Source organism: Trematomus bernacchii, unplaced genomic scaffold (assembly GCF_902827165.1).
Source record: "Trematomus bernacchii unplaced genomic scaffold, fTreBer1.1, whole genome shotgun sequence".
Classification (NCBI taxonomy): Eukaryota; Metazoa; Chordata; class Actinopteri; order Perciformes; family Nototheniidae; genus Trematomus; species Trematomus bernacchii.
In genome coordinates this window covers 3,115,915-3,129,059 of record NW_022987710.1, presented here as the reverse complement: position 1 = coordinate 3,129,059, position 13,145 = coordinate 3,115,915, and the positions used below count along the sequence as shown (strand labels likewise).

The following is a 13,145-nucleotide window of genomic DNA, read 5'->3' as shown; positions in this document are numbered from 1 at the left end:
TCAGGAGAACAGGTATTTCACTTTTTCAAAATGGTACCTGAACCAACACTGAAATAGCAGCGTGTAGTAGTGCCTGATCAAGGCCAGATATATGTGCCAAAGGGCCTTCATTGCTGTCCAAAAATGATTGAAAACTCATCCATGAGCCACCCTGTTGCCCTGGGTGACATATTCCTCATGAATACACTGTAGTTTATTTTGATTAAATCCCACATACACTTTCCTGCCACAAATACTTACTACAGACAGATCCACATAATGTGGATGATTCCACTGAGGAAAGTAGTCCCCATCATCCTCTGGTGTGAGAAGGCTTGCTATTAAACGACAATTTCCTGCTGTTAAAGTTCCTCTTGTGTTTTTGTATGTTTGCAGGTGCGTGCGGAGAGGAACCGGGCCCGGGACGAGGTGCGCCAGCTGAGGCAGCGGCTGGACGCCCTCACCAAGGAGCTGAGCGGCGTGCGGCGGGAGCGGCAGGAACTGGCCTCTGAGAACGAGACACTACGGCAGGAAACGCTGCGTCTCCGTGGCGACCAAGCTCCTGGCGCTCCTCCTCCGTCTGCCACTTCTCCATCTTCCTCCCCTGCACACCCTTCCTCCTCCTCCTCCCCGTCCATACCTCCTTCCTCCCCTGCCTCCTCCTCCTCCTCTCAGGTCCACACTGACGGCCAGCCGGACAGGGTGGGGGAGAGACCGCCGGGGTCTCCGGAGCCAGAACCAGTGAGGGACGTGGACCTGGACAGACAGAAGATGGTTCTAGAGAAGGTGAGTCTGTGTGTTAGAGTGGATTCAGTGTCTCTATGGATCAGACTGAGCAGAGTCACAGCCTGATGCACAGGAAACTTTAGACATTAATGCTTGTTCTAAAGCCCATCTTTATTCTAGGGCCACCATGTGGTGTACAACCTAAAAACCATCATGTTGACATGTTTCAAATGTAATGTACATAGTTTGTGTTATTATAAGAAAGAACAAGGGTCTTTGGGGATATATCCCCAATAATAAATGCTTCTTCACTCTCAGCTGTGGTTGCCACAGTGCTGAAGGTGACCACAGGGACTTACAGAAGTAACAGATTTCTGTTTGATGTGCGTTGGTTTAGTCTTCTGGACCTCTAACAGCAGAAACCCGTTCCACACGCTAAGGTGCAGGACAGGAGGAGAAGAGATTTCAGAAGTGAAGCTGATGTATGTTATGAATACTATCAAATAGTGCATAGTCTTATTACAGGTAACCGTAACACTGCATCCTGCTGTTTACCTTGCAATTGTTCTAACTACAGATAGATAACTGTTTCATATTCTGGTGGTTCAGGTCTTGATAGCTGTGTATCGCCTCCCTGAAGGCAGGAGGGGGGGCAGGTGGTGGGAGGAATCCTTGGCAATGAGGGGAGAGAGCAGTCGATGCATTTGTGGGCCTTGTTGGTGACCCTCTATCAGATCAAAGTTGTGCACAGATTTGGTTTTTCTAACTTGCAGATCTGCTACTAAAACTGGAGTTGTATTTCATACCTCACATGTAGCTGAAGCAACTGGCTCACAGCATGCAGCCCTTTCTCTGGAAAGCAGGGTTACTCTGTCTTTGAACTCAAAGGGCCCAACTGTACAAAGCTGTTTGGCCCCGTAATGTGTGCTTTATTGTCCTCAGTAGACAATATATTGTCTATATTCAATATTTACTCCTCACATCCTGTGAAAGCTCCATTTACCGTACATTAAACTGAGAAAATGTGATTCGTAAATTCCCTTAGATTCAATTCTTTTTGGATGAATTCAGTGAAATATAGGTGTAATCTGCTAACTGAATCAAGTGTGGTTCAATAACTGGATTTCTCACAAATGGGTGAGGATTGGTTTTGACCAACTGTTAGTTGGAACAATATAAACATTTGAAGATGGGATGTTGTGGTCTGGAAACTTTATTTGCAATATTTTACAAAAAATAGACTCATCAAAAGATTATTGATAGATGTATAAATAAACAGAAACCTTACGCTGCTGATCCTATGAAACACAGACGGCCTCTCACTCCAGCATTGTTTTCTGTGCTGCTCATGTCCTCTGCTGCTGTAAGACAATATGACCTGAACCTCGCTGAATGTAGGCCACACTGCTGTTACATCGCTCAACAGAAGTGTGTGTGTGTGTGTGTGTGTGTGTGTGTGTGTGTGTGTGTGTGTGTGTGTGTGTGTGTGTGTGTGTGTGTGTGTGTGTGTGTGTGTGTGTGTGTGTGTGTGTGTGTGTGTGTGTGTGTGTGTGTGTGTGTGTGTGTGTGTGTGTGTGTGGGTGTGTGTTGGAAAGTGGTGTCCTACTTTGGGTGTACACCTGGGCACACACACTGCTAGTGACGCAAAATAGGACACCTTCCAACACACACACACACACACACACACACACACACACACACACACACACACACACACACACACACACACACACACACACACACACACACACACACACACACACACACACACACACACACACACACATCCCAGAGGGCTCAGTGATGCTGCAGTACTTCTTCTCTGTCAGCCTGTGGAGTGCCTAGCGTCCTGAACCAAAGCATATCTGGCTCTTACCAAATACACTGACACACAAAAACGCTCATGAGAAAATTCTAACTTGTATGGGAGGACAGGGTCATATTTCAGCCTTCAGCCACTCTGAAATGCTCTTTGGAGGCCATTTGAAACTAAGAAGAGAGAGCCTAAGTCAAACAGGAAGTTCTGGAACTTAAATTACTAAGTCCCGCCCTACTACAGAACTTTACAGTATGTCGTCCTGGGTGCACTCTATTCGTACATTAAAACAACAATTTGATATCATTGTTAATGTCATATTTTAATTTGTACTGCTCTTTAAGGCACCACACCCCCCAGCTGCTGTCCTGTGTTGTCCTCTCAGCAGCTGGAGGGGTCCTGTCCCTCTCTCAGGTGTAAATCATTGTATTTTTGATAATTGCTTTAAAGCTTCACTGCTGCCGGCAAGGTCATGATTTCCACTGGGGACAAAAGGGACACGTTCACCCAGAGGTCGCGTTAACCGAATACTTTCCGTCAATGACGTAATTTTTCCAAGAATGACGGAAAACTCTGAAAGCAGTCCGTCATTTTGACAGATTAGAACACAACTCGGAACAGCGCCAAAATGTCCACCAGCGGCCCACATTATATTACATCCTTGGTGGCCAGGTCGACTGAGGGCGATCTACTGTACTCTACTGTAACTATTATTTAGTAATTCACACCCCTGTCCAGTTGGTGGCGAGTGTGTGCATATTAAGTAGCTATTGTCTAGTCTTGTATTTGACCTCGTTGATTACCTCGTTGTTTAACCGGCTTCAGCAATCGCAAAATGTCACGAAGCTTTTTTAATAAGCCCAGTAATTGTGATGGTGTGGATAAACGAGGTGAAAAAATAGGGATTGATGCAGTGGAGGATGAAGGACAAGCCAGTAAGACTAAAACTGACAACGTTCAGCCAGCAGCAGAGGGACAAGCAAGTGGCAAGGAAAAATAAATCATTCATATTCGTTTTGACATGAAAAGTGACCGCACGGTCGGTGTCTCTGTTCATCTTTGTTTTTCTCCATGCCCTTAAAAGTTCTGTATGAATCATAAAAAAAAGGAATGAATGAACATTTGCTGCTTAGTACCCAAACATAAATATTAAATATGTCTCATCATTAAAACATGAAAAATAAAATTACGGGTAATAATGGATTATGACGGAAATGTTACGATCCTGTCCGTCAAAATGACGGACAACGAAAAAGTCTAACGTAACCACTGCGTTCACCTTACTTTATTTTTCAAATTCCCACTCCTTTTTTCCAGTCAGTCCCCTCAGAGCAGTAAACCTCTCAGACTTCACACAGGTGGCCCTCACATCAGATTGGTAGCTCTCCCTGGCAGACAGTGCTCGGGGCAGCTCATAAACTACTGTGGCCTGTCCTTAATACTGCTGGGTACAAAAATAAAGATTTTGACTCTATCCAAAATAAGCTTCACAGCCAAACAGGTGGCATGTACTGAGAATGAAGTCCTCCTCTACAGGTACACTTTTGCATTTGAGGAACACTGACGACTGTCTTACCAAATTGATGTTCAGTCTGAAAGGTCTATTTTCTGCTTCACTAACAACAACATGAGCTTTACAACAAGAACCACCTCCATGAACGTCTCCTTTACAAACAGTTAGCCACATTTTGTTAAACATCTCCATTTGAGGGGTAGAAATGCGATGCTGATGACCTGTCTGCCACTTTGGCCCAGACCTATCTGAAGAACTATTGGATGGATTTGAATGAAATCAGATTTTCAGTGAATGTATCCTAATGGCTTACAGTTTCCTAACATACACCTGGAAAGCTAGTGATCAGCCTCAGCTTTGTGTTGAGAGTAATTAGAAAATGCTAGAATGAAAGATGTAAACCTAAATGTGGTCTTGTATAGAAATACTTTTTTGAAAGCAATTACGCTTATATTGACAGACACAAAATTAGATTACTATAATGCAAACAAATACTGGCGGAACATGTGGTATGAGTGTGGATGTTCAGCACCAGGGCGAGTTGAGGAGCGGACCAATGACCCAGTCACTGTCTTAGTAAACTGGCCGCTGAATAAACACAGATTGACATCCAGAAAAACTGCATTTCTTTCAGGAAATCTGACCCTGCAGCAGTGGTGGACCTCTCCACTTTATGGCTGCATACTATCCCAACACACACACACACACACACACACACACACACACACACACACACACACACACACACACACACACACACACACACACGTATGAGTTGTAACCACATAATGAAGGGGCAGTAAATATAAACACTGTCACTGCCTATCACACATGACCTTCAAGAGTCTCAGGCAGGGTTTCCATGGTAACACGCATGCATTCACACACAGACACACACATATTGGGGCTATAGCGTTGACAGTAAACAGTGATACTGTGGCTAACGGGTACCCACACACAGCAGAGCCTTATTTCCTGTCTCCTCAATTGTTCTGGTTCTCAGGCTGAGTGTTTCCACATGTGGCTCACTTTGTCTGACGGACATCTGTTACACAGGGGGGCCCTCTGTCGGGGGGGACCTGTAATGACAGCAGCAGCACAGATCTGATGCACTCTCCTGCAAATAGTCATACATGTGGAGTTTTAAAAGGAATCTGTCATGCTTAACATCAGTCATCCGAAATAAGCAATCAGACTTTTTGTAGAGAGGTGTTGATGCACTTAGTTCATCAGAACTTAGTGCATCAGAAGTTAGTTCATCAGAACTCTTTAGTTCTCATGAACTAAGTACAGATCGCGTTCACACCGGAATAAGTCCCTGGGGGAGGATTAGGCAAATGAAGCCGCTGACGTCACTTCTTCTTCTTCTGCTTTGGGTTTACTGGCAGGCCGCAAACAACTTCACGGCGTATACTGCCACCCGAAGTCCCCGGAGTTGGGGACTGGCTTCAGTAGAAGCTGCTGGGACTCCGAGCAGCTTCTACTGAAGCCTTCCGAGTAAATCGCCAGAACGCCGACACCTCCTCATCTCCACCGCTCCCATGTTTTCTTTTGTGTTGCCATAAGTTAGTCTCTCTGCGTTTGTGCGCTGGGCTAATGCTAATGCTAATAATGCTAATGCGAGGATAATAAAATGGCGGCTTCACAAAACTTTTTGGGAGTTTTACGGGGCGTGGTTTGCAATCCGCCCAGCCAATCAGAAATAGGAACCTTTTTCTCCCACGAAAGTCCCTGCTCTCTAGCAGGGACGGAAAAGGGGGTAAAAAGGTTCTCATTAACTAATTTTAGTTCCGGATTTTTTTGGTGTGAACGCAACATTTCAGAACTATATTGGAACTAAAGTGGGAAAAGTACTGCGGTGTGAACGCGCCTCTTGTGTGGCTGAAATGTTTCATCCATCTTGCAACTGATGTGAGAATCAGGCTTTTGGCTTAAAGGTCCCATGTCATGGCCATTTCCACTGATCATAATTCCATTGTTGAGGTCTACTAGAATAGATTTATATTGTGCATTTTTCCAAACTCACATTGGTTTCTCATACAGCATCTCTGTAAACTACGTGTATTCACTGAATTTCACTATCTGCCTTTAACGGCTCGTTGTAGCTCCAATAGCTCCAGCCCCCACCCTCCCTGTGAGCACAGTGTGCTCTGATTGGTCGGGACGTTGTGAATCGCGCTGAGCTCCGTGGAGGTGTTGTTTCCTTGTTTAGGATACATAGCGAAACACAGCCAAACTCATCCTGAGCACACACAAGCTCACATCCGAAGTAAAAACAATAAGTGTGGCTTGATATTGAGTAAGAAAAAGGTTGATAAACGCTGTGAGAATGGGTCTGCAGAGAGAATTTCGCCGCGATCCCAACTGTCTGTTATCAGCCTGCAGCCAGGGAGGAGAAATCAGCTGAGCTGCCTGCTCCCTGCACACAGATGTGTGTGTGAGGAAGTCCGTGGATTGGTCAATTTGGACCAATCAGCGGGGGCTTAACGTAACGGCTCCGCGGACGTAACGTAGCGGCTCCACGGATTGGTCCATTTCGTTCCGGGTACGGCATGACATCATGCCGTACCCGGAACGAAATGGAAGAATCAAATGGACAATGACGTATCTCCAACGAGGCGTTTTGGGAGAGGTATTTTCTGTGTTAGAGTTTTACTCGCTACAGGGTGTACTTTGAGGGTTTGTGACTCTGCACACCGTTTACATGCATAAAAACCTTCATAACACACAAGGGGACGGGTAATAACCGGAAAAGCATGACATGGGCACTTTAAAACAGACATAATTTTGTCAGAAAATACTTCAAATGTTTTACAAGTATTTGGCTTCGGATGTGAATGTCTTACTCTGTAGTCTACTGACTCCTGACCCATTACCCCTGACTTTTCTTTCTTGAGGATGCTGTGAGTGGTTTTGGTGGGGATAAACCGACAGCTGATAGTCATTATGTTTCCCACAGTGACACGGGTCCACTGGACTGGGACTCAAGTAAGACTGCAAGGAATGATTATATTCATTGTTGGTTATTGGATTTGTTATTTGGACTATGACATTTCAGATAATTGTGAGAAATGTGGGTCCGTGTTTCCCAAAGCCCAGATGGTATCCTCATCATTTTGGTTTCCCCAAAACTCAAAGATAGACAGTTTACCTGTATGTATGTCATACAGTATAGCTAAGAAACCAGAGATGATTATTATGTATCTTGTTTCAGGACACAGGAGGGGGTGTTTATAGTCAGGGTTCATACACTTTTTCACCAATGATTTTCAATGACTTTTCCATGACTTCTCCATGACCTTTACCTAATTTTCCATGACCAAAAACATTACTCTTTCTCAGCGGTACCACTGAAAATGGTTTATTTGAACATGGAACAGGAAAATAAGGTCTGAAACATGTTGTGCCTATCTAAAACAAATCAAATAATAGGCTTACTAGCTTCTACACGCTAAAGCAACTAAAATCTCTCACCAGCAAAATACCTCGACATGCAGTTAAACGCCATTTTACGTTTCATTACTATACGATAGAGTATTTATTATCATCATTATAGTATTACTATTTTGGCAATTAGATCAAATATAAATTATATTTGATGCAACTTTAGTTACATTTCCATGACTTTTCCAAAACTTTGGGAAAAATATTGTTTTCCATAACTTTTCCAGGGCCTGGAATTAGCATTTAGAATTTCCATGACTTCCAGGTTTTTAATGACCGTAAGAACCCTGTATAGTGTTTAAAGCTGCTTTGCTTTAAACACTATAGAGAACCCCTCACAGGGTCCATCATTTCTACTCTTCAACCACAGATATCTGTACTACTCAGTCACAGAGTCAGATATTTATGAGGGACTCCTGAAGGCACCTCAGTGATGATCTAGACTGGAAGCATGCAGCATTATGCAGCCTGTGGGAGACACACACATCTGCCGGAGCTGGAGCATATTGGGCACGGGAAACATTAGGATGTATACTGTTGTAGTGACAAAGCAGATAGATTTACTATGTGGGAAGAACAACAACTCTACATTTCCAATTTAATTTCTGTGGAGGCCATTAAAGGAAATGAGATGTGAAAACGTTTGGTCTGGAGGAGCAGAAACCTGAGATGATCTGCTCGATGACAACGGTTTGATTTGCCGGCCTGTAGGGTGGAACACTGAGGACAGAAGAGAGACATATTGTTGAACAAGACGCCGTATTTTCTGACAACCTTTCAAATCAAGGAGCTTCATATGAGTCTATACAAGAGATGGTGTTATTTGGAATGAGACTTTATTTGCAGGGAGCTATACTGAAAGGGAGCCTTAATCCTGCCAGATGATTGGTTAGGAGTTATGGAATGTTAGGAGAGCAAATGTTTCTCAGAAGATTATTCCAGGAGAGAGACGCACAAATCACCAGGTGAATATTTATATTTAATATTCACAATGACTGGGTGTGTTTATTGTGTCCAAACTGCTGTTAAACCTATAAGAGACTTTGAGACAAACAAGTTTTACACATAGCTTTAAAAAAACAAAGTATCCTGTGATTGTGAGGCTGGGCTGTGTTGTGTTGCTCCCTCTGTCAGTATGAAGTAAAGCGTGTTGATAACAGGAAGTGTTTCATTAACGTAGTGCTAACGAGCTTGCTAATTGAGAGCCTGCAGTCCTTCTTTCTCTCTCTGGCGGCTCTGATAAACATCAGCTCCATTCTCTTCATATCGTTCTTCATTCTCTCCTCCCTCTGTGTCTCCGTCAGGACCTGGAGGTGCTGGAGTCCGTCCTGCACTCCCGGGCCCCGGACGGTGACCCTCAGGAGTGCTGGGAGAATCGGGGGGCTGTGAACTCCTCCACCCCCCGCTCATCCTCCGCTCTGAGCCGGCAGGAACGCAGCAGACAGCTGTGGGAGGACCTCGGCACTGGGGAGGAGGACTCGGGGAAACTGAACGCTCTGCAGCTCCGCCTGGACGAGTCCCAGAAGGTCCTGCTGAAGGAGAGAGAGTAAGAGAAACACAGACCCATCCATCACCACCTCCACACTCCATTACTCCATCACTCCACCCAGCAGCATTCTCTGTGGGTCACCTGCCTACACCCCGAAAACTCCAATATGTATTCCTGATATGCACCCACTCAGGCCCCAGAACAGCATGATGGATTTTTTGAAAACCTGTGTGTTTGTGTCTCCCCCCCCAGTGACAAGCTGGCTCTGAGTAAGAGCATCGAGAGGCTGGAGGCTGAACTCACTCAGTGGAAGTTTAAATATGAGGAGCTCAGCAAGACCAAACAGGAGACCCTCAAACAGGTGAGACCTCCAGGACCTCAGGTCACAGCATCCGTTCTTTATGTCTGGGCTGAAGGGCCACCTACAGACTGGCTCCAAAAACAGTACGAGTTTGTCGTGTGAAATGTGTTTGTGACTGACAGCAGGATGAATGCTTCCGTTTAGAAAGAGGTCTGACTGCGCAGAGTTCTCAAAGGGTTTTGGGGGCCTGTATTTACTAGTGAAGCCTCTGAACCTCCGCAGGAAGTAGAACTGGCTGTGGCCCCTCTTGTAGAGGGCCCCCATGTTCCAGGCCCACTCCACCCTGTCCTCCAGCTGCACTCAAAGGTATTGAATGGACAGTGACATCCTCAGAGGAAGCGTCTCCCCCAGAAGACAACAGTCATGCTTTCTTTTCAACCAATGTGTTTATTATTACATTTTAATGTATAAAAGCACATTTTTATTTACATTTTTTATTTCCCCATTTGCTCAAAAATTGCACCCGATTGATGCATTTCAGTTGAAAATATAGCCTGCAACGTTTAAGTACATTTACCAGAAACATGACGGATGTGCTGGCAGTACTCCACCACTGGGGGGCAGCACAGAGCTGCAGGGAGGAGAGGAAGAAGAGGACACACACACAGTAGTTGTGAAAAGACTGGCAGAAGGACAGGCTGGGACAGGGAGGAGGGGGAGAGGTGTGTGGATGGTGATGGAGGGAAGATAAGGGCGTAGAAGAGACGGAGATGAGAGCAGGATAGGGTGAAGTCTGATGAGACTCAGACAGAAATGCAGAGTTCAGATAAGAGAGGGGGGGTCATCCTTATCTGCAGCTCGTTGTCCTGATACTTCCACATCACAGCAGAGCTTTGCTTCTGGAAATGGCCACCTTTGAAGAAGCAGAGGAAACTAAACTAACTCAATCTGTACACTGAATGTCAAGCAAAGTTGGAACTGTTGAGATATGAAACAATGTTCTCTTCTATTTTTGATTTCATTTTATTAGGCTTTTCTGAAGTAATCACTGATGCTGTTCCATCTCTCCTCAGAGCATAACTAAAGTAACATTCCCCCCCTTGCTCTTGTTTTCAGTATTAGAATGAAGGGGCAGGTAGAACAAGACGTCCTTCTTTCCATCATGACACAAAAAACTGCTTAAAGTATACAAGTTTTTTTCAATAAGAATTGCCATGAGTGGAATAAACAAAACAAATCAAGAATAGAATAGAATGGACGCAAACAGCCAAATGTCACAGGGAAAATGCCAGATGCAAAAAAGGACACATTTATTACATTTTAATTAAATGAAAAAAAGTTGAAACATTACATTACATGGCATTTAACTGACGCTATTATCCAAAGCGAATTACAATAAGTGCAATAAACCATAAAGAGTCAAACTAAAGACAACATTAACAAATGTGAAAGAAATGTGGTATAGTCATAGTCAGTCAGAAACTCTACCCTTCATTGTTGATACACACAAGATATAGCTATAGTTTAAACATCAATCACCATCTAATGTATTCATATGGTATTCATGTGGATCAGGGAGGAAGCTTTCTAATGTTGAAATACTGTTAGATATATTCAGCTTCTCCCCCCCCCCCGCCTTCCTGACTCCTTGCAGCTGAACCTGCTAAAAGAGATGCATCAGGATGAACTGGGCCGCATATCTGAAGACCTGGAGGACGAGCTGGGGGCCCGGACCAGCATGGACAAGAAACTAGCCGAGCTCCGGGCTGAGGTGAGGAGGAGGAAGAGGTGGAGAATGGAGGAGGAGAGAACACTTGTGGGAGGGGGGGGGAACTGTATTATTTAGTGTTGTCGAAAGCTATGGTTTAACCCTTTTTTTTAACTTGATTAAATAACCACTCTTTAGTCGTTATGGTTACAGTGTTCTCCCTGCCTATGGAGCAGAATCAGTGAGACCACCTACACTTAGTGTTTGGAGTGAGCATCACAAAGGGGAGAGCCTTTCCCTAAAAATCCCATATGGCTGAAGCTGATGTGGAACTTTTGTTATTTTATGTCGTACAACAACATGTTAAAATCTCAAAAAAGCTCACATTCAGGTAACCATTGACTTCCAAGATAGGGAACCGGAAGTGACAACATGCTGAGACATTTCCAGGTTAAGGACTCATTCCTGCACCACTCTACTCTGTTCTTCTGCAGAATGAATACTTTGACAACTTGAAGTAAATGTTGGTGATAATACTTATGTACTTTTACTTAGTAAAGTGATTCTGAACTCTCTTTGTTGTAACCAGATGTGGTGCTTCTCAGTTCAGTAGGGAGGCTTCCCTGTATGACTACAGTGTGTTTTTCACTGAGGCTTGATGGGAACGCATGAGGGCATGTATCAGCTCAGTGTCCTCTCTGCTCTCTGCTCTCGGCCTCTGTCAGATGGAGAGGCTGCAGGTGGAGAATGCTGCAGAATGGGGACGCAGGGAGCGCTTGGAGACGGACAAACTGGCCCTGGAGAGAGACAACAAGAAGCTGAGGGCCCAGGCTGAAGACCTGCAGGAGCAGCTGGCCAAGAAGCGGCGTCAGGCTGCCTCTGCACTCGACACCGACATGAAGGCCATCCAGAGCGAGCTGTTCGAGAGGAACAAGGTGGGCGGGGCTTCCCAGCTTTCACAGTCCCTGTACCTTTGTTTCAAATGGGTCTCTAACACCAGTAAGCAAGAAAGCTTAGGAGAGTTCTGCCCCTCACTCCGATGATCATTTGACCATTTCATAAAGTAAAGAACTATTGCAGTCGCTTTTCTGCTTACTGGTTTACAAAAGAAAAACATTTCAAACAAAGGTACACAGATTTTCACAAAGCTAGTTTATCAATCTTTTGATTCTTGTCTTTAGGGAAATGTCCATTTAATGACAACTTAGCTGATAGAAAACACACAACTATGAACAATGGTATGTATGTATTTGAAGGTAACCAGATCATCCTTTCCTGCACACACACACACACACAAACACACACACACACACACACACACACACACACACACACACACACACACATCCAACGTTACCCATCCACCTGTAGACAGCAGAACAGGAGATAACTGAAAACATCAAACATGATGCTATTGATGAGTCATCCCAGGGTGGGGATAAACATTACTGAGTCAATTTAGCCAAATATCATAACACCTCTTATGCTTCACAGCATGTTATATGATGAACTTGTTCATGGTACAAAGGCTAGGTGACTTTACATGTGTGGCACATTGAAACACCAGAGCAACAGTAGGGCTGAGCTTTACATAAGGCATGGAAATGAACTAAAGTAACCATTTTTAAAAGTGAAAATAAATCAAATATAATAATAATCCATACTTTGTAGTTATCATTAAAGAACAAAATACCTGGACATTAAATAAAATACAAGGACATGTCTTGTAATGACACCTGTGTTCACCAGGTGGGGTTGTTTACCCAACATGCACCTCTCTGGCAGCAAGACAAACTGTGTCGCATCAGGTAAACATGGATCTGCAGTTTTTAGATAGTGAAATGGTGACCTTTGATGACTCTTCCACAGTAGTTCCAGTTCTGACTTAGTGACGTTTTCGTTTCAGTATTGAGCAGTGGTGGAATATATCAAAGTACATATACTCAAGTATTTGACTTCACTTGAGTATTCTCACATTTTGTAGGCAGATGCTGTGCTTATTACTCAGCTACATTTTACAGCATTAGTTACATCCTACTAAAACAAAATATATGATATATATATTTGTTATATATATGTTATAGTATTATAAAATAAACTCCCTAGCAGTTTATAAAATAATTGAAAGTGATGAACATATGAATGCAGCAACGATTACAATACAAATGT

General features: G+C 44.0%; 1 protein-coding gene across 1 annotated transcript in view; it reads left to right on the top strand.

The window, feature by feature from the left end:
* The window catches only part of ccdc102a (coiled-coil domain containing 102A), a 68,170-nt gene that overhangs the window by 42,231 nt on the left and 12,794 nt on the right, over positions 1 to 13,145 (top strand). Inside the window, exons 3-7 of the mRNA XM_034140946.1 lie at positions 376 to 765; positions 8,783 to 9,024; positions 9,220 to 9,328; positions 10,923 to 11,039; positions 11,702 to 11,911. Of these exons, the coding sequence (XP_033996837.1) occupies positions 376 to 765; positions 8,783 to 9,024; positions 9,220 to 9,328; positions 10,923 to 11,039; positions 11,702 to 11,911 (1,068 nt within the window). The remainder of the gene's footprint in view (positions 1 to 375; positions 766 to 8,782; positions 9,025 to 9,219; positions 9,329 to 10,922; positions 11,040 to 11,701; positions 11,912 to 13,145) is intronic.